The 25,025-nt window shown below is 37.1% G+C and overlaps 1 protein-coding gene across 4 annotated transcripts in view; it reads right to left on the bottom strand.

Annotated features, from left to right (window-relative positions):
• numb (NUMB endocytic adaptor protein) overlaps window positions 1-25,025 on the bottom strand; it is a 63,457-nt gene that overhangs the window by 27,323 nt on the left and 11,109 nt on the right. For all 4 annotated transcript variants that reach the window (XM_056476595.1, XM_056476598.1, XM_056476597.1 and 1 more), the window contains exon 2: window positions 271-410. In XM_056476595.1, coding sequence (XP_056332570.1) covers window positions 271-396 — 126 coding nt within the window. In that variant the 5' untranslated portion in view covers window positions 397-410. The remainder of the gene's footprint in view (window positions 1-270; window positions 411-25,025) is intronic.

Raw genomic sequence — 25,025 nt, 5'->3', positions numbered from 1 at the left:
TACCAGTATGATGATTTGGCCCAAGTTAAAATTTGTAACTGCCCAATCAGATCCATAAACAGGAATAAGAGAGACAAGTATAAAATAAAATAAATAAATAGTAATATAAAAACAGATTAAAATGTGTTAAAACAGGTTATAAAAGAAGGAAAAAGAAAAGAAAGGCATAACAGTGCCATCTGTGGGCTGTAGCACAGTGTTCATTCAGTAAAGGCACAGCTAAACGGATGTATACAAGTATGTGTGGGTGTGTGTGTGTGTATGCATCACCTTGACGGCGAAGCTGCATTTGCCTCCGCGTACGGCCTCTTCATCGGTCTGCCACTGGTGCGGTCGACTGGACTCCGGCACATAAACGTCTTTCTTTCGCCGGAAACTCTGCCGTAGCTTATTCATCGCTGAACCTCCTCCTGCAGAACAAACACAGAGACGTTTCAGAGCGATGCCAACAGACCTTTAAAAACGAGCACAATAACAACATAATTTCCTACACTACTGGGAAAGGTTTGTAATTGAAAAACACAACACAAGCTCATTGTGAAAACGTAGCCCTGCGGATGTTTCTGGAGACAGCGAATTACGTATGCGGAAGTACGTATGGCTGCATTTCATTTCTTTAAACGAACGCTGCGGGGCGGTGTGACGCCGTTCCTTTTCGCGCTTACCAGCTGACCGCTTACCTCCGTATGGACGGCATTCCGGCTGCAACCAGTTTGTCCTGTTAGCGCGCTACGTACGTCAGCGGATTTGAGATGCAGAGAGGAGTTGAATACAAAGACGGGAGTTCGAGTCCGGTGAAGAGCGGTTCCAGAAGGGGGGTAAGACAAAAACAGAGTCCAAAATATAAAACAAACAGGTGAATAGCAGGGTGAGAATGTGGTAAAATCTGAAAACGTGGTAATTAAAAAAAAAAAAAAAGGCAAGGGCTTTTCGTTTTTTGGATTGCTTTTGAAACGTGTTGGTTGGGTTTAGAAAAGTGGGTAGGCGGGTCAATCGATAAAATTGGTTGGGTTTAGGGAAGGGAGAGGGCAGGTCAGCTGATCGTTCGCTCAGTCAGTCAGAAAGTCTATCCAATAGTGAGTCGACAGCGGCCTCTGGTGGGTTTACGCGAGAACAGCAGGCGTGAATGGCACTCGCGAGGGAAATTTGAGATCTCGAAAAGCGTACACGGCGACCTCTGGCGGATTCGCGAAAACAAAAACTGCAGAAAAACGTGCCGCCAGGACGTATTTCGCGGTCTCCAGAAACGTTCGTGAGGTACGTTTTCAGAATGAGCCTGGATTGGAAAAACACATGCAGAGTAGGGCTGCAACTAACGATTATTTTAATAATCGATTAATCTGTTGATTATTATTATTACTTTTCGATTAATCGGATTAAAAAAAAAACTAAGACAAGAAAAGCATTCATTTTCAACCCTTTATTCGAAAAAGCTCATCCCTAAACTGTTATAATAATAATAAAAAATTAAAAATAAGTAGTTAGGTGTAGTTCCAAGTAGCACACCCATACACGCACAATATCACACACATACTAATACAAACACATATGCACTGCACACACTTATACACACACATTGTACTCGCTCACACACACAAACACATGCACTACACACTCACTCACTCACTCACTCACACACACGCTTGTCTCAGAGGTGCTGTAGATCAGTGACTTGCAGACTCAAACACACAGCCGAGCATTCAGACGCTCAAACCTCCACTAATGAAAGCAACACACAAACATTTCCATTTACACTCCGCAAGATCAGATTACAACTCCACAACGTGACGCTCATTTGAATGAGCCAGCAGACACAAACACACACAAACACACACACACACTGAAAAAAACAGCTTGCCTTGAAACCACAACAGCATATTAACAGAAGAGGCCAGTGCAAGTCCAGCTTGTGATGCAAGCAATAGAAACTAACGCACACGCACGCACACACACAAAATACATGTTATATTTAAATAAACTATTGTATGATCTCCTGATTTTTTTATTAGATATGTATTTATATCTAACTTATTTATAAATATATATATATAAGATCTTATTTAAGTCTTGCTTCACAATTTATTTGGAGTCTGGACATTTAATAATTATATGGTGTAATAATTTATTTTTACCATAAGTTTTAGAAATAATAATAATAATAGCCCACTCATATTAACCTTTATTTTACATCTACAGAATCGTGAGAAAAATCATGATCTTTAGCAAAAATGGTCCCGGTGTGCACGGGCCTTTACTCTAGTTGTTAAACGTCATATTTATTTCATCTAACGACTCTTTCAGAAGTGTTTTTGCAGAGCGACACAAACAGCAAGCTGAAGTATAAATGCACGACTACGCACAAGGCAGGCACTGTGGGTCACGCCGATCAATCAGAAGTATAAATCAGCCTTTATACACAAACACACTCCATTAAACGTGTACACAGACGTCCCCCTGTATATCTGCAGGTTATATGCTTAATGGTTATATCTGTATATTTATGGTTAACTTTAATTGGTAAAAGCTCTTAGTTAGTAGTTAATTAGTTAAAGTAATTAGCGACTAATAAAGTTACGGTGACTAATAACATGAATTTCCTGAATATGATTGTGATGCAGTAATGGGCACCTTTTGTAAAGCTGCTTTAAAACTATAATTAATGTGGAAAGAGATATACGATCAAATTGAATTGATTCATAAACATTAAAGCTGCAGATTCTTATTGTGTGTGCTGGAGTGTGTGTTTGTCCCAGTAGCTTTGTGGCGTAAAAATGGTTTTATAGCAGTGGTGTAGTCCTAAAAAAAAAGGTGGTGTACTATTACACCTGACCCAAATTTTAAATGAAAGTAGCCAAAGAAATGATGAAAGTCAATGTTACTATGATTCATTAGCTAAATATATATATATATATATATATATATATATATATATATATATATATATATATATATATATATATATATATATATATATATATATAATTTTATTTTATTTATTTTTATTTTTTATTTTTTTTTAACATCAGTTACCTGTAACTATTAACTTCCACAATGAAAGGAAAAATAAATACTTTGTCAATGTAAGTCAATGGTTACAGGATTCCAGCTTTCTTCAAAATATCTTCTTTTGTGTTCAACAGAAGGAAAAAAAGACAAACCGGTTTGGAACAAGTAATGGTCGAGTAAATGATGACAGTTTTCATTTTTTGGGAAAATTACCCAATTAAAAAATAAATAAATTAATTTAAAAAATAAATAAATAAATAAATAAATACATTAAAAAAAAAAAAAAAAATCTAACAAATTTGTTTGTTTTAAAGGGAGATGCTAATAGTCTAATCCTATTAGATGATTTATGTTTAACTAACAGTGCCCCCCCAGCAGCCTCGGTGATTGGCTGTATGTATACAGCATGTAGCTTATATAATCATTTTAATACTGAAAAAAAAAGAGTCAATCAAGATAGTTACAACTATTTAGTGTACTTTTATTTAAGCTAACTCAATAGGGACTGCACATACATGGAAAGTCTTACTTTAAACGTCAATCAGCCATTATTTTTGACTGTCACATTCGTGCATGCTTGTTTTAAACCCAAACATAATAAAAGATAATAAGATTATTATTTATTTAAAAAATAAATAATAAACACCCAAACAGCTCGTGAAAAAAAGTAAGCATACTGAGTATACATGCGTATAGCAAGGACTACACCACTGTTTTATAGCTGGTGGGTCAAAATTGACCCCCAAGACAACCACTGTATCCTAAATGTACAACGTTCATGAAAACAAATATAGGGGTCTTTTTAGAAAAATTCACCAAACTTCTGCTATTAAAATGGCTATGGGTCACTTTTGGCACTTGGGTCAATAGGAAAGTTTAAAAATAAAAAAGAGGTAGTGTAAATACAGACTAAAACTTTGGGTCGAGACCAAGTGTTGGGGTTAAAATGGAGCATAGACCAATCAAAGCTTGACACTTCAGAAGCAGACGGCCCAGAAATCTCCTTCAGCGAGTTTGTGTCACTGCATTAAGCAAATCCTGCACATACTCTTCCCCAGTGTGAAAATAAAGAGTAGCAGAAGAAAACGAACCGGGGAAAATGTTAATCAGCAAAAGAGATTAGTGTGTGTGTGTGGGACATCAAACAGCCGGCCCGCTGCCAATGAGTTCATCTACAGTCAGACTGGAGAGAAGCAGAAGAAAGAGAGAGGAAGAGAGAGAGAGAGAGAGAGAGAATCCTGCTGAAGGCTTCACTCTTTTCTCTGCATGTCTGTATTTAGGTCATTCATTCAGTGCAGGCCGCGGGCGAAGCTCCGTCACTGCGGAGGAGATCTGATGAAAACACCACTGCACATCTCTGACGATACCCATCACACAGAGTCTCCGCTGACGTGAGCTTGTTCTGATGCAGTCTGCAGATCTGACTGGTCATAGTCGGAGCTCCCGCTGCTGTGTGTGACTGACCATAACGTTACGGTTTCTCAACTGGCGGCTCCCGACACGAAAAATACCAGACTACATTACAACATTGAAAAATGATTCATGGGATTTACTAGTGTTTTTAAGCTAAGTGCTTGCAAACAATTGATATGGGCTGAATTTAAACTCCACGTTTAACTTAGTTTGTGTAAATTCAGCCCATATCAATTGTTTGCAAGAATTTACCTTAAAAAAAAAATGGAGCAAATCCGATGAATCGTTTTATTTAGTGTGGTTTCATGACTGTCTCTCTCTCTGAGGAGCGTGTGGGAGAGCGAGACTGAAATAAAAGCCAATGATAGACGGCGCATGTGTGTGTGTGTGCAGTGGAGAGACGTGGGAAACAGAAACACAGTCAGAGTCATGTGAAGAGGCTTAACTCACAGTGTGGCACTTTCACACATCTCGTCTTTAATTGCTGTTAAATTGACGGACTCCTTTAAAAGCCACCGCTGTTTTTCATGAGCGGTCTTCTGCTATTCCACCGTCAACATCCGGTTAATACTCTTCAGTGTCAATTACGGTTGAAGACAAAATCAAATGATCCCAAAATATGTTTTAATTTCAGCCACTAACAGCAATAAGACTTTCTCCAGAAGAAAAAAGATAACAGGAAATACTGTGAAAAATGTCCTTGCTCTGTTAAACATCACCTGAGAAATATGTGAAAAAGTATTACAATATTACAGGAGGGCTAATCATTTAATTAAGGATTAAAGAATAAAAGATCTGAAAAATAAATCTCTGAAATACTTAAGTAGTAATTAAAGCAGCAAGTTTATTCATGCACTCATTGTGTTTTCAGCTTGAGGCTGATTTATACATCTGCGTTAAGTGCACGCGTATGCTCTGGCGCAGCCTATACGCGTGGGCACATCGACGACACTGACGCGCACCTCTCAAAAAAAAAAGCAACTATACATCGCAACGACGCGTAGCACAAGCTCTGTGATTGGTCAGCTTGGTAGCACTTTAGAGTGTGAGAGGAGGTGAGAGGCGTGAGCCAGATGGAGCGAGTGTTTAAGTATGGAGTCCCGTGAAGGAGCTCCAGAAGTTGTGTGTTCACCTTATGATTAAAGTTGTTGCACGTCCGCCGGTTCCCGCCTCTGAATGAGCGAGTTTGAGCCTCTTGTGCATTAAAGTAGTGTTCAGAAAAAACAAAACACCAGCGAAAGTACTCGACACAGAGCGACACAGAGCTAGCGTTTCTGACGCGTTATTGCAGAGCAACACAAACAGCACACAGAAGTATAAACGCATAGCTACGCACATTGCATGCGCTGTGGGTCACGCCGATCACTCCTCACAGAAGTATAAACCTGGCTAATAAATCATATTAATTTTTACAAATTTAAGTAGATTGAACATAAAACAATTAAATTGTCGCGAAAAAAACCTCAAGAAATGTGTTGTTTAGCTCATTTTAAATAAGTGGCTTAAACATGCATCTTTATTTGAGTGAAGACCTATAGGAAAGTAGAACTGAATCATAACGAGCAAGTGAATCAAAGAGAGAGAATGAGTGTGTAAACAACTGAGTGAATAAACCGTGTGAGTGAAGGAAAGAGTAAACAAGTGTAGTGAGTAAATGAGTGAGTGAATGTGAGATTCAGAGAGGCTCTCGGCTTGTTAATGAGGCCATTAGAGGAGCCTGAAGTTGAGCTCCGGCCAAACACAGTGCGGTCACGAGGCTCAGAGACGACACAGCAAAACTGTAAGAGAAAAAGCAGAGACCGGCTCTTTAAACCGTCTTTCCAAGAACGGAAAGCACTTATTAATTCCTGCAGAAGAAACCTGGAGACAAAAGAGCTTTCAGACTGAGACGACTCTCGGAAAGAGCTCTCAAACACGTGGATCTGCTCCATCTCTTATGAATGACAGATCCAAGATGGGGAGGGGAAAAAAGCAGGGCGAAGCTTGTGTAATGACAGAATCAAATCATTACATAAATACTTACGTCTATATTACTACAAATATAACTGAGTAACACTTTCATATTGCAGCTGAAGTCAGAAACAGAGCTAGGAATTTTTCACAGTATTTCCTATGATATTTTTTCTTCTAGAGAAAGTCTTATTTGTTTTATTTCAGCTAGAATAAAAGCAGTTTTATTTAATTTAATTATTTAATTATTTTAAGCCCATTTTAAGGTCAATATTATTCGCCTCCTTAAGCAAGATTAGTTTTGGATTGTCTCCAGAATAAACCACTGTTATACAATGACTTGCCTAATTACCCTAACTTTACCCTAATTACCCTAGTTAAGCCTTTAAATGTCACTTTAAGCTGAATACTAGTGTCTTGAAGAATATCTAGTCTAATATTATGTGCTGTCATCATGACAAAGAGAAAATAAATCAGTTATTAGAGATGAGTTATTAACACTAGTATGATTAGAAATGTGTTGAACAAATCTTCTCTCCGTTAAACAGAAATTGCAGAAGAAATATAAAAGAGTTAAACTTTAACAAGAGCGCTAATAATTGTAACTCCAACTGTTTGTTAATGGAATCAATGGAAAAGTGGGTCATCGAGAAAACCGTAAAGCTCTGAAACCAAAACTGATGGTGTGTCCTTTGATTTTCTCTGCACAGGTCACTGTTTTACTGACAGGAATATTGTACACAGAGTTATTCTGTACTCACATTTACGGTTTCAGGTCTTTAGTCTAAATACTGTCCTCACATGAACTCAAAAACACACTGTGATGCACTGTCAAGAGCATGCCCAACCAAGAGGCGAATTTATAGCCATTTAAGTTGGGTTGACCAAGTGAGGATTTAAGTACTTGTGCAAGTAAGTTACATTCAAAGTCAATGCAAAACAAATGCAAATTACTACGACACTAACAGTGCGCACACTGACGTTCAGTTTCAGTTTCAGTCACCTGCATTTTCATGTAGACGCACAACCAAGCTGTGTAGGAAAAAACTGGTTTTAAAAACATGTTCGTGTGGACGGGGCCAAAATATTAGGTGCTGTAATGCATACAAGTCGCCCCTTATGCAAGAAAAAGTATGCAAACACTTGGATTACTTGGATTTTGGCATAAATTTACAGAAAATTTTGCTCTGCTCTTCATCTAAGTCACAACAACAGAAAAACACAGCATTGCTTAAACTAACACCTCACAATCATGATAAGTTTTCAGGTTTTTATTGAACACAACATGTAAACTCACAGTGCAGGGTGGAAAAAAGTATGTCAACTTTGGGTTTAATAACTGGTTGACCCTACTTTGGCAGGAATACCCTCAACCAAACATTTCCTGTAGTTGAAGATCAGACCTGCACGACGTTCACGAGGGATATTGGACCATTCCTCTTTACAAAACCCTTTCAGTTCAGCAATATTCATGGGATGTCTGGTGTGAATTGCTCTCTTGAGGTAATGCCACAGCATCTCATTTGGGTTCAGGTCAGGACTCTGACTGGGCCACTCCAGCACGTGTATTTTCTTCTGTTGTGATTTACTTGTATGCTGTCTATAATTCTGTCCAATTTATGCAGAAATCCAAGTAATCCCATAGGGCTTCACATACACTCTTGAACCTGTACAGTAGTCAACATTTGAAATGGTTAAAAGACTTATCAAAGTTGTCCTAAAACTGTTAGGGATGGGTCTCATTATGGTTTTAACGGTATTACTACTTTTATCGGTTCAGTACTTTAACGATTTTCTTATCGATACTTTTTTATTACGTTTTTAATATAAAATAAAATGAAACTAATAATTGTAAAATAAATAAATAGTTTTTTTTTCCTCTAAAAGAATGCACAATGGTTTGAAGGAAAATGACTCTAAAATAACCATTCTTCTTATCAAAGTTGTCCTAAAACTGTTAGGGATGGGTATCATTATGGTTTTAACGGTATTACTACTTTTATCGATACCCCTTATTGGTTCAGTACTTTAACGATTCTCTTATCGGTACTTTTTGTAGCGTTTTTTAACCATTCTTCTGGAGAAAAATCAACATGTTTGCCTTTTCTGGCAGAAGTCAGGATCTTTCTTGGTTTACTGTGCTCCCTGCAGTTGAAAATACCCTTTCAGAGTAGCAATATGCAGTTAAATGAGATAATGTTTATGATTTTTCATTAACGCATTCACATAAATTAGTTAACTGTGTTTTTAAAACCGTTTTGGAGCATCTTGCAATGTAAAAATAAGCTGTTTTTTTTATTATTTCTTAAGAATGGTTCATTATTAAGCTATTTATAGGCTATATTTGTAAATACAGTAATGTAAAAGCATTTTTAATGTTTGAGATTTATTTAGGCTACTGCAGAGAAAACACTGTTTTCAATATAACCGAATGCGTGTGTTTATTAAAGTATTAATATTAACTTATACTAATTTAGGTGATTGACTGCTGGCATAACGAAGGATGAATAATGAACGAATGTTTATTCAAGCAATAATTCTCCAGTGCTGAAAGCAGAACCGTTAACATCAGAGCTCATCGATACTTCAGTCTTTTACAATGAAGCACCGATACCGATAAAATACAGAGTTTCAGTACCCATCCCTAAAAACTCTTCCCCAATAGCAAGTCATTTTGCTGCTTGTTTAAACTACTTAAATTAAACGAGTTGAAACAACACAATTCCTAAGGTTTTTCTGGGGACAACTTAAATTTTGTAAAAGCGATTCAGTTAACTTAATAGACTTGTGTTGGGACAACATGAAGGAATTGTGTGGAAGCCTGCATTTCTTACAGTGCACTTAACAGAATCCAAAACACTTGAAACTGAAAACATGGCAGAATTCAATTAGACAGTCTACTTTTAACCACTGAATAGGAAAAGAAATTAAAAGAAAATCACAATATAGGAGATGGTGCTCAAATCAGGGACATTTATAATTTAAAATACACCACCTGAATAGCACTATAGCTGAAAAAAGTGCAAAGTAATGCGTCTGAAATGCTTATTGCTGTTTAAATGCCTGCTATAATGAGTCACTGATATTATGCAACAGGAAGCCGTTGAACAGGAAGTAAAAGGGGGCTGGAAGGAAGGGAACCCTTTTCTGACTCGAGAATGCTGTGTAAATCTGGCTCCGTCTGTTTCCCAGCCTTGATGAAGTGCTAGTTTTAGAAACCCCTCGCTGAAACACCCAATTACAGCCAAGTAAAGCAGATCTATTAAAAACGCACCGAGCACATCACAGAGGACGCCAGAATCACCTTCACCACCGCCATTTACAAAACACAAATGACACAATGAAAATTCCTTCACTAGAAACACCCCGATGTCCTTGTTTCCACTGATATTGATAAAAATAAACATGGATATTTATACTGTGGGAGTGCTTGATTCTGACCGCCTGATGAGCATGCTAATTATTCTCAGATAAATGCACAGCTGAAGTAGTTCCGGCAGGTTTTGAGAGCATTACAGCTCCATATCACTACGCTGAATGATTTAAGATATTTCACAGCTACAACGGTCAACAGTCCCATCAAATCTGTCAGTATGAAGGAATCGCTGAAGCTGGGCTCTCAATCTTATGGCGGATAACAAAGTGATCCATTCTGATGGCGACTAATACAGTAAACAAATAAAGATGGCAATGTGGGAATGTTGTGTTACAGCTGACGTTAACAAATAAGCACGATCGAGGGTCGAGCTTATCAATGACAGCTGAGCGAACGGCATGTCTTTTGTTTAGCATGGTGTGTTAGGTTGCAGACAGACCACAAAACTGATGAGATCAGCTCTGGGGTTAGACAGCGATTAGATCCGACCCCTTCAGATGACGCACTGCTCACTGAAACTCTAAAAAACAATACTGTTTTCCATGCAACAGAACGTATACTTACAACTGAAGTCAGAATCATTCGCCCTCCCGTGAATTTCTTTCTTTTAATATTTCCCAAATGATGTTTAACAGAGCAAGGATTTTCTCACAGTATTTCCTTTAATATTTTTTCTTCTGGAACAGTCTGTAGATTTATTTCGGCTAGAATAAAAGCAGTTTTTAATTCTTTAAGAGGTTCAAGGTTAAATGTAGATCAATGTCCCATAAATGCAATTCAAAAGCATAAAAAAAACAGGGGAAATTAAAATATGAATCACAAAACAGAAATTTACTGATATTTATTTCCAGTGTAGGCTCATTTCTTGATCCTAAAACTATTAAACAACACCCATTCATGTCTTAGGACAGTTTTGATCCACTTCAAATGTTGACTACTTTAGTTCCAAGCCATATCAACCAAGAAAATAGCTCATTTTCATGTTCCGTCAGTGTTTGTAGACCACAGAGGCATCAGGATCTAAACAGGAAAATCAAACTCATTTTTGAGCGACATGCTGGTGGTCTAATCCGATTCAATGGATGGTCTATGCTGGGCTAAGCTAGTCGTGCTCCCTCCAAACCCAGAGATCACAATAATCATTATATCGACTATTCACACAACACATGTACATATCCTCAATAATTTTTGGTGATGCAATATATAATCACCCATACGTGAATAAACAGTTCTAAGCTCATTTTAGCAGATTGCGCAGCCTCTCTATCTCTATTGAAGGTGTCAGCGTCAGTGTGATTAAAAAAAACTACAGTATCTACTATAAATGACTATAGTATATTTTCATGTGGATGCCTGATGGCTGAAAAAGATCTGTTTTTACCTTGGACATTTATGTGAACATTTAATTATTTTTGTTTATTTGTTTAGGATAGCCGTATTCACATTCTGATTCCAATGCCTGATTATTAAATTGCGTTATTTAATTTAATTAGATTTTAAAAAATGTAATTTAATTACAATTATTTATTTATTTAGAATGTTTTATTTAATTACAATCTAGAATTTAATGTAATTACAATTTATAATTTAATTACAATTTTTAAATCTAATTAAAAATATTTAATTTCATATTTTTGTTTTATTTAATCATTTTAAAATTAATTATTTAATTTACTTACAATTATTTGTTTTATTTAGAATTTAAAATTTAATTACAATTTATAAATTCATTTTAAAAAAATGTAACTAAAAATGTTTAATTTAATAAAAAAATATTTAATGATTTAAAAAAAAATTTTATCACTTTTTATTTAAATATTTAATTAATTATTCATTCATTTTCTTGTCGGCTTAGTCCCTTTATTAATCTGGGGTCGCCACAGCGGAATGAACCACCAACTTATCCAGCATTTGTTTTTAACGCAATGGATGCCCTTCCAGCCGCAACCCATCTCTGGGAAACATCCACACACACTCATTCACACTCCTACACTACGGACAATTTAGCCTACCCAATTCACCTGTACCACATGTCTTTGGACTGTGGGGGAAACCGGAGCACCCGGAGGAAACCCATGCGAGAGAACATGCAAACTCCACACAGAAACACCAACTGACCCAGCCGAGGCTCGAACTAGCAATCTTCTTGCTGTGAGGCGACAGCACTACCTACTGCGCCACTGCTTCGCCTTTAATTAATTACAAATTCTTTATTTAATTGAATTACAAAGATTAATTTACAATTATTTTAATTTAATTTTCCGTTTTGTTTTACAGTGAATGATGGACAGAACAAACATGCTCAAGCTTATCCAGTCTCTGCCAGCTCCTCAATGCTGACGGCACAGAGACTCATGAACAGAGGCAGAAAGAAAGAAACAGGAAGAGGAAGAGGAAGCATTAGCACAAAAAGCACACAGCCTGCAGCTTCTCGGGAAGGTAATGGAGTCTGAGCCCAAAAGACAAGTGCACATTCATTCATAAAGCTCTCCGACATTGACTACACTATATAATTTAAAAATATCAAACATGTTCACCATCAACTACGGCCTAATGATATGCCATTAAACTTAGTGTACTTGTGTAGTGTGCTATATTTATCATGTCATTACCACAGTGACCTCTAATGTGCAATATAATTAATATATTAAAAGAAGGTGTATGATCATTTTTGTTAAGTCATATCAGTTGTTATGTATTGACAATCCAAAATGACCAATGATTTTGGTTAATTTTCCTGTTAAATTAAAATAGATTGTTAATTAAATCTACATTATTACATTATGCGCTTTTTAGGATTCATAAACATTTAAAATAGCAGCATTTATTTCAAACTTTTATAAACTTGTCAATGTTTTTGCTGTCACTTTGATCAGTTTAACGAGTATTACAGCGGTGAAATTTGCGTTTCAGTACAATATACATCAACATACTGACAATAAAAGTCTCAGCTTCTTCCGGTTCACGCAGACTTGAAGAATTTAAGTGTTCATGACCACACTCGCTCACAGTACACACGACTTCACATTCAACATTTAGTAGCTAATTACAATGGAGGAGGCATTCAGCGGTTCAACAACGAGAGGAAATACACGCAAGAAGTGCTAATTATACAGAGGAACTGTTAGATGAGATGAAAGAGTGTGTTTTTACAGGCGGTTTGTCAAGCCCACTCACCTGTGAGAGGCACACTTGAAATTTATAATGTTTTGGGGTAGTCGTGTGGTGAAAAATGCCAGTAAATGATCGGATATAAACACCCAATACCCACATATACAGTTATATTATTAGCCCTCCTGAATTATTAGCAACCCTGCATATTTTTTCTGTTTAAAAGAAAGACGACTTTTCCCAACACAGTTCTAACTCATTTCTAATCACTGATTTCTTTTATCTCTGCCATGATGATAGTAAATAATATTAGACTAGATATTCTTCAAGACACTAGTATTCAGCTTACAGAGGAAGTGAAGCACTCAGTCAAGCTGACATTATTTTGTACATTGATTTCATGAAAATATATTAAACAAACTTGATTAAAGTAACCGTTTAGAAGAAAACAGCATGTCAATATTATTAGCCCCCTTGAGCGATATTAGTTTTGCATTGTCTACTGAACAAACCACGGTTGTACAATCACTTGCCTAATTACCTTAACTTTACCCTAATTATGGCTTTAAATGTCACTTTAAAGTGGAAGTGAAGCACTCAGTCAAGTTTACTAGTTATTTTGTAAATTGATTTCCACTTAAATTAAAATATATATAACATACTCGATTAATGTAAGCATATTAAAGAAAATGGCTTGCTTTATTATGGTTTTTAGCGCAAGGGCGCCGCTATCTTGGAATGTCGCTGTGTCTGACGTCACGGGTTGGTTCCGTTCCCTCAGCTGAACAGATACAGTGGAAGTAAAGGACTGAACATGGAGACTGGACAGCCTAATTTAACCCGAAATGTGGAGCTGGTGCAAATACAAGCATCAGATGTGTGTCTATATAAACATCACGAGTATTACAGAATATATATATTCTATTTTTTCCCCTTTTAATTACTGATTGTTTGATGCGCTTTGGTCCAGTCTGACAAATTAAAACAAATAGGACTTTCTGCAGAAGAAAAAATATAGGAAATACTGTGCAAAATTTCTTGCTCTGCTAAACATCATTTGGGAAATATTTGTAAAAAACACAGGAGGGCGAATAATTTTGACTTCTGTAGGTATATAAAGGAAGAGTGTATAGTTTTTGAAAGATATTAACAGACTTACTGTTAGAGCGCCACTTCGTGTGTTTAAGATAAGTTAGGACAGTCAAATGCAGGACATCTCATCTCCTAAAGGTCATCTTGTGAACTGTAAACTCAACTGTAGTTTGTTAAATGGCCTACTGAAACCAGAAACCCTCTGACGGCTGTTCCCATGTTTTATTCAGGCTTCTCCAGTCCGGCAACAAACACATCTGAAACCTGTGACTAAAATCACATACACCGTCCGTCCCTACTGAAACCAGCCACCCATTCCTGTGCCCACGCCAATCCTTTCAGATCACAAAAGACCATTCAGCAGAATTGCACATAGGTGAATGTCAGGAGGGTAGAGTTTCGCTAAATAAATCAAAGGAAATAAAGCACAAATTAATTATAATATAGACTAGCACTGTGGCCTCACAGCAACAAGGTCACTGTTTCGAGTCCCGGCTGGGTCAGTTGGCAATTCAATGAGGATTTTGCATGTTCTCCCCGTGTTAGTGTTTTGAGCTAGCCGTCCAATCACAGTGCAGGAGGGGCGGGACTATGCTACACAACTGTAAACAAATAAGCTGCTAAAGATTTAACTTATAACAGTAGAGCAGGGATACTCCGTAACATAGCAAGTCCTACATGATGGTAATGGTTTCGCTGTGTGTACATGTCTGTACTGCACTTTAATAACGCGACTAAAATCTGCATACTCCACACGTCTTATTTCCATTTCTCTTTAGTTCGATTATGACCGTAATCGAATTAAACTAATCAATAATCACTGTTTACATGGTAGACTCTTAATCAGAGTATTGCCTTAATCGAATTAAAATCAAATAATTGGTGTCCATGTACACATACTCAGTGTTTCTCAACCACGTTCTTGGAGGACCACCAACTCTGCACATTTTCCCCGATCTCCTTAATCAAACACACCTGATTCAGATCATTAGCTTATTAGCAGACACAGAAAGACTTGTAATGGGTTTGAAAGACAAAGAAGACACCCAAAACATGCAGTGTTGTGGTCCTCCAGGAACGTGGTTGAGAAACACTGGTCTAAGTCACATTTGTTTTAGTGTTCACATGATGTCAAAGCAATAAAAACTGGATGGCGGGACAGAAACGCTGTGGACTGCATGAGCCTCTTCCCTAGTGAAAGACAGTATTGAACGAGCAGGTAACAGGAGCTGTTTTGACTCACAGGTTTCTGCTTTAAACTAGAGCAGGGCATTTCGTCACAGCCCGTCCGACCAGTCTGACCACTTAAGGAGGCCCGGCGAGGTCTGCGGTGTTTGACATTCTCCTTCGAACCACGCCTGAGTGACACCTGGAGCAACCAATCTGTCCATCTCTCTCCCTCCGGGCCCACAAACTTCAATTGAACAGACTGAAAGAACTCATTGTCTACCGTCTAACACAATGGAGACTGTACTGCATGGGAAGCCATGGACCAATGCATCCAGTGGAGCAAATGAAGCCCAAATAGTGGAAAATTACCCAGCGGCACAGAGTGTGGGGCTGCACATTATTGGAAAAAACTGGCATTGCAATTTTCGGTGATATATATTGCGATATGAACATAATTTCACAAGTTCACTTGAGTAACCGTGCTTAGAAAGGATTCATTATTATACATTGATTGGGATGAGTTTGTTGGCAAGTGCATCTGCATGAAATTATACAAAAATATCCTGGATATATTAAAGCACTGAAGAAACAATACAAAATTAAAGCTGCAAGCAGCGCTAAAAGGGACCTCGCACCTGGGCTTAATCGCAGCCTGGTGGCCTTAGGATGACAGAGAACAGCGGACAATAATCATTTGAACTGGCACATATAAATAAAAAACCTGAGAAAATGACAGATTTTGCCAAACTTCCTTCTGTCAGCAGGTGGCGCTATGACTGTGACTCAATATTGTTATGTAGATGTCTTCAGGAGAGGAATCTCATTGAACGTCAATCTTTTAGGCAGATCAGGCATTGTGTGGTTGAGTTAAAAGTTCCTCCTCCATTGCGAAACAAACTTTGTCAGTCCACCACGGGCACGCCCTTCGCCGAAAACTCTAGATCTTCACAATTTAACATCACAAAGGCCTTCGGACTAAACTGATAAAACTTGAATTCAATCTGATATCGTTTCTAGGAGAAGTTTGTAATAATGTAAAACATGTCATTTCCTGTCGCCAGCAGGTGGCGCTATAACTAAGTGTATATTGGCACGTAAATGTGTTCAGGTCAGGATGGTTTATCAAACATGTGGATTTTTGAGGCAGATCGGATTATGCTTGCCTGAGTTATAACAACTTCCTCTTTCATGGCGAAACACGGACACGCCCTTCGACGAAAACTCAAGATCTTCTCAAATTAACATCGCCATTTGAAAATTAAACTCCCAAAATTACATCAAACTCCAGTAGAAATGTTGAATAGCATGGTGAAATAATAAATCTATGTGCTATAATAATAATATTTATGTGCTATATAAAATAAAAATGTGCTATAATATATATATATATATATATATATAAAATGGGATAATAAAAGGAAAATTCAAAAAGCAACTCATGGAAACACCTTAATCATATTATTGTCTTATTCAGATTAAGGCAAATCATTAGATTACTGATGTCCATGTAAACGTAGTCACACGCCCCAACCCTAGAAAGAAAGGTGTTCACTGATTTTGATGACAGCCTTTTCACAGGTTGGTAGTAATGTAATGTTGATTGCAAAATGCAAATCTTAAACTCACGCTAACAAAAGTATATAAAATATGAATTGATGTTTACTTCAAACTATAATTATATTGTTTAATTAAAATGATTAAAATATTTCTTTGGTCGAATAGAAGTTTTTCTAGTGTCATCCACCATAATTTAAGCTCAAAATATGAATTATAATGGAAGTCAATGGGGCAAAAACAGGCCCCAACATAACGAAAGGGTAGTCAATTAAAACAACACATAAGGCTTAAAAACACATCTAAATAAAAATCTCTCACACTAATATTTGATTAGTTTATGTTATAGTAATCCCAACATGACTTTGCAGATCCTGCGATGTGACAATGCCAGATTTGCACAGTGTGATATCGATGTTGAAATGATACCCATTGTAAAGCACTAGCTTAGAAGTACTTTGATTGCTTTGCAGCAGTGCGCCGGGTAAATAGCAGCTCCATCAGCGTACGGCCCGGGACCTCGGCAGCTGAATGAAGCTTCAATCAGTCTCAGTGGCGTCTCAGGGGCTGCGGGACTCCAGCACAGCTTCAGATTGAAACTATCACTTGCTGAGGGCAGATGATTGCCAGTAAACCACACCAAGAGCTTCTGTCCAGCTGAATTAAATACTTCTACCTAGACCCACTGAAGCTGCCTCAGGAGGTTTTAACACTCCACCATATCCCACGGAAATTCATAACTTTACGATTTGATGGCTAATTTGTATTAATTAATACTAGGGCATGCATGATACTCGAAACTATGCGATTTCTTTTTTTTTTTTTTGCATATTTCGGTATATCTGTTTCTTACAATCCAACACAAATGCTATTTTTATTATTAGCTATGTTTTTAAATCATTTCTTATTAAATCATTTAAAGATGCGGGATGTAAACTTGACACCCAGTGGTTGAACTAGGTATTGCATTCCAGGTTCAAAACACGCACAAGCGCAGGTTGCCAGATTGATGACACCAACAGCAGTGTGCTTGACCGTTGAGTCTAAAGCTTGATTTAAGCAGTGATCTTACTAAAAGCAACGGCACATGATAGCAGAAATATTTTCCATATTCAATGATAAACAAATTTTCACTATTAACAGCGCTTTAATCCATCATGGTTAATTAATTGTAATTAACTGCTGCCTAGGCTGCCTCTATGTACGTGCTAGCCCTGGGTACACCTCCTCTAAAAAAAAAACAAACTAATTTTAATACAAAAGACGTCTGAATCATATACGAATTAACCACTTTAGTGAGAATATGTAAAATAGTTACATTCCCTTGTGAGATCGAGGAATAATACTTGATGCACTTCACTGTGTCAAGTAACAAAAAGTTGCAGCGCAAACTAGAGCCGATTATCATAAACCACAATTATTTTTATTAATATTGTAATCACGATTATTTAATATGATTATGAGAGCGCCATAAGAGCAAAACCTTGTTTTAACAATCTATTTAAAGACATTTTAATTTCATAATTCTGACTACCACAGCAGAATGGGTAACTAAAAACAAAGTAAACAAACAAACAAACAAACAAACAAAAAGCCCCCATACCTATTGAAAACAATAAAAAAGTTACAATTGAATAAAACGTACAACTGAAACAAACTGTGCACAGTCTTTACTTATTAAAGCATGTCCTTCAGTCAAGAGCGGTGAGTGACTTTGTCCTTGACTTTGTTGTTTGATTAATAATGATTAACATGTAGTCAGCAGCAGAAATACAGCGCACTGTCACTTTAAGAGCCACACAGATTAACTGTTTGATTCCCAAGCCTTTATGTTCATCTATTATCTATCTTATGCTTATATATTTATCTATCTGCACACTCCTGCTATATATATTCATTTATTGTAAATCTGTTCATAGCTAATACAACCTGTATATAATGTTGATAGTACATCCATCTGTAAATATCACCATAGTTTTTCTATAACTGCACTTTATAACGTATACCTGTATCCTGCACTTGCACTGCTGGTTAGACCGAAACTGCATTACGTTGCCTTGTACGTGTACATGTGTAATGACAATAAAGTTGAATCTAATCTTATACAACAAATAGAGAATAATACATTCACGCTGTACGTTTATTTGACCATTTAGATGCGCACCTTAAGATAAAAGCTGACTTTACGTGTGTGTTCTGCTCATTTCTGAGGCTGAGCGTATATACAAAACATCACAAGTTTAGTTTAGAAAATAAATTAATGAATAAATGAATCTGCTTTAAAATTAATCAGAAATATGAATATTAATAAACAATATCAACATTAATGCATGAAAATGTTTCAAAGCTTATAGTAAAATACTAATGAATATAAAAAGAGAAGTAGTAGTGTTGATTTTGAATACTAGCGAACACAAACACTGCATACTAACAGAAACACTGCAACTGAGTGACTCGGACTGACGCAAGACCAAATGAAATCACTCTCATTATAATCAATGAAGCTCATGCATTCATTAACTGATCCTCTGCTTCCGGTTCTGACTGCAGATATACTTCAGACACATTCATTAGGATGTTTGAATTGAACGGGTTTTTCAGCGCATTCCTTTGTTTGTTTTTTAAAGAGATTAATTATTTTATTCAGCAAAGGATGGAAAGATAAAAATCCATCATCTTTCTATTCATCAGGAAATTACGCCTCCATTAAATTTCGCACCACCTTCACCTTTTGGCAAATATCATGCAGGAAATGTTGGCTGCAGACATACCCAATGGAAAGCTCAATCACTGCTCATGCACTTCATTTACCTGAAACATTTGATCTTTGACTTGATAAGATTACAAGAATAATGCCAAATGTGTTTGTTTCAAGACTTCATGATCTTGACACCATCTCCTCCCAGCTTCATTTCATGATATAATACAGAATATATGATAGAAGTACTGATACAAATATTTCAGTAACACTAGTGTAGGTCACAATTCACACCATTAACTACCGTCTACCTATTATTAAGATATTAACTGTTTATTTTAAAGTACGATCTTAGTCTGCATCCCCAATCCTACCCAAACCTAAGCCCAACTTCTACTTTATCAACTATAAAGAAACAGCTAATTAGTAGTTTATTAAGCCGTGCGTGTTAGTAAATGGTTTGTTAATACTGTGCGTTGTGACCTAAACTAAAGTGTTTCCAATATTTAAGTTTTTATTTAAATCAGATGAGCTTAAAACAACATCTCACTGACCACAAACTTCTGAATGCATTTAAACCATCGCCTTACATTAAATGAAGATTTGTGTTTGCAGTCGGTTTAAATAGTTACGCTGTTAGTATCAATTTACTTTAGACACTCGCCTTTTCTGAAAAAAAACCATTGCACAATCGCCATTTCAAAAGGGTGTGAGAGATGCACAGACGTGGACTGCATTTTATGACTCATTTCACAAGCCTGGATCTCTGATAAAAGCCTGAATGGCTGAATTCACTGATTCAAGCACTCCTTTCCAGCCTACAGTCACCTCCCTGTCCTCAAACTCCGCCTCCTCATTCTCAAACCCCGCCTCTGCATCCTTGTCAAACTCCGCCCCTCCTCCTCAAACTCCTCAGGAAAGGAATGCACATTCTTCCCACATTACTCTGGTCTTATCTGAGGGGAGGAAGATCTTGGAGAGCACAACATGTGCTTGTGCGTATGTGCGTGTTCACGTTTGAATCATCAGTGTTAGAAAGCATCTGCATCAGCGATCTTCAGCTGGAGCTGCATTTTATTTACAATTCATTCAAGAACATGCCAGTCTGTATGGAAAAAGACAGTGGGGCAAATAAGTATTGAACGCGGCAAGTTTAATTAATAGGACATTTAATAGGATATATAATAGGACAGGGCGACACAGTGGCATGGCAACTGTTTTATTTACCCCTATATAATGGTGGAGGAGGCGCTCATTAGCCCATTTCACACATACAGACCTTTCCCGGAAAATTGCTGGTAAAGGAATCATGTGTGAGCAGGCCCTTATTGAAAATACTTTACATTCATTTTCCAAAAAGAGAATAAACTGTCATGAATAAACTGAAAAAAGCCCCCCGAAATGAGGCATGGAGGTGGTGGTTTTAATATTTGTAGAAAATAATGCATTTTGTAACAAAGCACTGGAGTGTTTTAAAGCTACACAGGTCAGCTGGTTTGTCTATAAGCTGACATACGAGCGATCCGCTGATGAATGGAGGCTTTGAAACGCTCCAGTGTCCCTGTATCTGTGGTTACACTTAGTAAACAGCGGTGAGTTCGGTGAACTGATGACCTTCACAGTCAATCAGTCATTTCTGTTGAGCACGTGAACACAATGGTAAATCAGCACCATTTAAGAACAAGCTCAACAGCGCTCAAATGTTAGCGGGAAATGGACATATCTAAAATTTCAGTACCGATTGGTACCGAATTCCAGTATCGTTACAACACTACTGTCAACAAAACATTAAATAAATATTCTTAAAAGACTCTCTCTCTATAAAAATGGAAAGAATAAATCATTATTTGACTGTATTTAGAACTCACCACAATAACAATCTCATGCATATTCATTAGAGGTGCTCCAATCAGGATTTTGGGGGCCGATCACTGATTACCGAAACAGGTCAAGTAAAGAAATCATACTTTCCACTAATACCCACAGGGCACAGCCTTGAGCATCCGGGAGTCATAGTCAGTCACATAAGCACAGAGGGCACGTTTCACACACCCTGCTCTTGCACCATGTAAAAAAGAAATTATTTCCAGCAAGTTTTGCATCCTCTGATCAGCCCTTCTGGATTGACCTTAATAGAGACCACCGATCAAGCTCCCCCAAGCGATTATCAGCCAATTGTGATCAGTGACTATTGATCGGAGCATCCTTAACATTCATTAATCACAATATATTGAATTATAGGATATCATAAGATGTTTATCAAGCAACACGCTGAAGAAAAGGAGAAATGCAGAACATAATAAATTAAAATAAAAACATTAGGCACACAATTTGACTGAAGCGCACATCACAATGAAGCTCGTCTGCGTTCTTTAAATAGAAATGCTCTACCAAAAAAACAAAGCACAGGAAACATCCGGACTTCACCTCAATCATAAAGGCAGCACGCGGACTGCATTAACGTCAACAGTAGCCAACGCAGCGCAGCACGCTAGTACTTGTGTAACACGACCCCGATCTGTGTTTAACATTTCAGCCAAACCGTGATGCAGCAAACAGAACAGATTTGATGTCAGCGAGGAGCCCTTAGTAAGCTCTCTGCGCTCAAGCCTGCTCCTGACACGCAGCCAAAATAACTGAGCGCATCGCTCAAGAAGAGATGCTCAATTTTCTGCGTGCAGTCAAACCCTGCAACCAGCAGCATGTCAAATACAGCCGGCGGAGTCTTGCCACAGGATGTTACGCTGCGTGTGTGTGTGTGCAGGATATTGTATTGCACAGTCATTGAATAGAAGTGGTTTGTTCAGCAGACAATCAGAGAAAATATTGCTTATGGGGACTAATAATATTGACCCTTAAAATGGGCTTTAAAAGTATTATTCTGGCTAAAATAAAACTAGTAAGACTTTCTCCAGAAGAAAAAATATTACTGGAAATACTGTCAATAATTCCTTGCTCTGTTAAACATCATTTGGGAAATATTTGAAAAATAAATAAATAAATAAATCACAGGAGGGCGAATAATTTGACTTTAACTGTATATTGTGCAGCCCTCCTGCAGAGGATATCACAGTGTGCCACAGGTTGCAGATTAGCATGCGGCTGTCCTTGGTGATGATGATAACAGAGAACAAAGCTCTGCGCTCAATCACCGCCGCTGATCTACAGGTCCTGCATTAGCTCTGCTGATTACAGTCAGTCTTATCCTCATAATTAGCTTTACCATCTAGAAGACGACAGCGCTGAATCGTAGCCTTTCACATTTGACACTTCCACAAACGCCTCTTATATGAGACCTCTTCACTTAATGAGATAGTTCGCCTAAAATCCTACTTTATCCTCTCTTTGGAACAAAAGGAGATGCTTTATAGAATGTTCATGCTGTTCTTTTCCATGCCAGGAAAAAAGGAAAACTGTATCATAATGAACTGATAATATGTTGACACTTTGCCTAATAAAATAAAGCATCAGCAATGTAAAATAAAAGATTTTGCACGCAAAAAGTTTAGAAATTAACACAAAATTGTTGTGAATCATCTAGCATGAAGCAAACAAAATTATGATAAAATATTATAATAAAATTATAATAAAACACACTCAATCAAATCTGATTTATTATCCACAATTCCAGCTCCCAAAACAGGAACCCCACGCCACCACACCAGTCAAAAACGCCCAAACTACACAATTTTGAGTGTGCCTCACGCAGGTGAGTGGGCTTGACAAACCACCTGCAGAAAACACACTCTTTCATCTCTCTGACACTTTCCCAGACACTTGCACCAGTTTGCACATTTGCACCAGCCACTTTCATACAATCGCTCCATATCTCTATAAAATTATTGTGCATTTCTGAGTGTTCCTCACACAAGTGAGTGAGCTTGACAAACCACATGTAGAAACACTTTTCTCTCCATATATACCAGACAGTTTACCTAAACTCAATCTGACTAGGACTGAATAAGAAAGACAATGTTTACTTGTCGATGTACCACAACTCATGTTGCACTACTTGCTTTAAACAACCTTAAATACCTCTTTTGCTCAATATCTTGCACAACACTGCTCTGTCTTATATAAAAGTACTTGTATGGTCTGTCGTGTATAGTTAAGTATTTATAATATACATGCATGTTAGATTACCACATCAGCATGTTAGTTATGTATGATAGCTGTTACATACAGTCTTGTGTTCATATTTATGATTATGTTGGTTTATGCAGCACTGTGGTCCTACAAGACACATTTAGTCCCACTGTATGTGCACACATGTAGCACAATGACAATAAAGCTCAACTTGACTTGATATTACAATGTAATATGTTCTTCACACACAAAAAATATGGTTCTGTTAAAGATTAATTTACTGAAAGATTATTTAGGGAAGCCAAAATGATGATTTTTTTATTTTTATTAGTAATAGTAGTAGTGGTATGGTAGCAATAAGGAATCTATTTAATATGGTCCCTGAAAAGGGAAGTGGGCTTTTATTTTTGAATCTCACTACATTCATGTACACAAGTTGGAAAATTACCCCTTTTTTTCCTACTATGGCAAACCAGTTTACAGCAAAAGTCTCCCTGTGGTTTCTTTTACCCTCATTTGTAAGTCGCTTTGGACAGAAGCTTTTGCTAAATGTATAGTTGAAATGAAAATCCAAATGTCAAGAGCTCAGAGTTCAGTGAAGTTAAGACTTGAAGAGCAGTTTTAATAACATTAATAGGCGATCAATGATTGATGTCAACAATGACAAGCTTCAGAGGAATGTCACATTGTACACTGAATGTGTAAGGGGGAAAAGTGTGTCATTCTTCCTCTTACGACAGGAGTTGACAGGTGAGGCTGGCAGTGGCTTTCAGCTCTATTAAAGTCAAGAGTTCTTATTAACACAAACTGTGCTGCTGAAAAATACTGGGTGTGTGTACAGATGGTCTGCATAACTCCTAAAGACACCAATGTCAATATTAGCATAATCATTATTCATTTATTAACGATTAGCATTATTGATTAAAGCTACATCGCAAGTCCTTTTGAATGCACTTTCAGAGTTATGAAACTGGGAAATACAGCAAGAGGAGGCTTAAAGGGATAGTTCAGCCAAAAAATAAAATTCTGTCATCAGTACCATGCGCTTTCTTCTGTTAAATGCAAAAGAAGATATTTTGAAAAATGTTGAAAACTGGTAACCATTGACTTCCATAGTATTTGTTTTACCTGCTATGGAAGTCAATGGCTGCTTTTCCCCCGAACATTCGTGAGAATATTTTGCTCTATTCAACAGAAAATAAATAAATAAATAAACATTTAGAGCCATTTGCAAGAGTAAATTTTCATTTTTGTGTGAACTAGCCCTCTAAAACTGCAAAATGCATCAAAGTCAGTCCCTATTCCACCAGCAGGTCTTAAACTACATTTGTGGAAGACTTCTGGCCTCTAATTTTTTAATCCATCTAAAATAAGATTAGGTAGTACACTTTAAAAAGGAATGTACAAATGCACGGCGGTAAATTTAATAGTTTTATTAGTGTAAGGAACGAGTTTCATTAGGGAAATCGACAATCTATAATATATATATATATATATATATATATATATATATATATATATATATATAACCTATAATCGATCCTATTTTTCCAGGTAAATTTTTTCAAT

The sequence above is a fragment of the Danio aesculapii genome, chromosome 17 (genome assembly GCF_903798145.1).
Source record: "Danio aesculapii chromosome 17, fDanAes4.1, whole genome shotgun sequence".
Classification (NCBI taxonomy): Eukaryota; Metazoa; Chordata; class Actinopteri; order Cypriniformes; family Danionidae; genus Danio; species Danio aesculapii.
The sequence above is the reverse complement of the archived record's forward strand: the minus strand, read 5'-3'. Positions and strand labels throughout refer to the sequence as shown.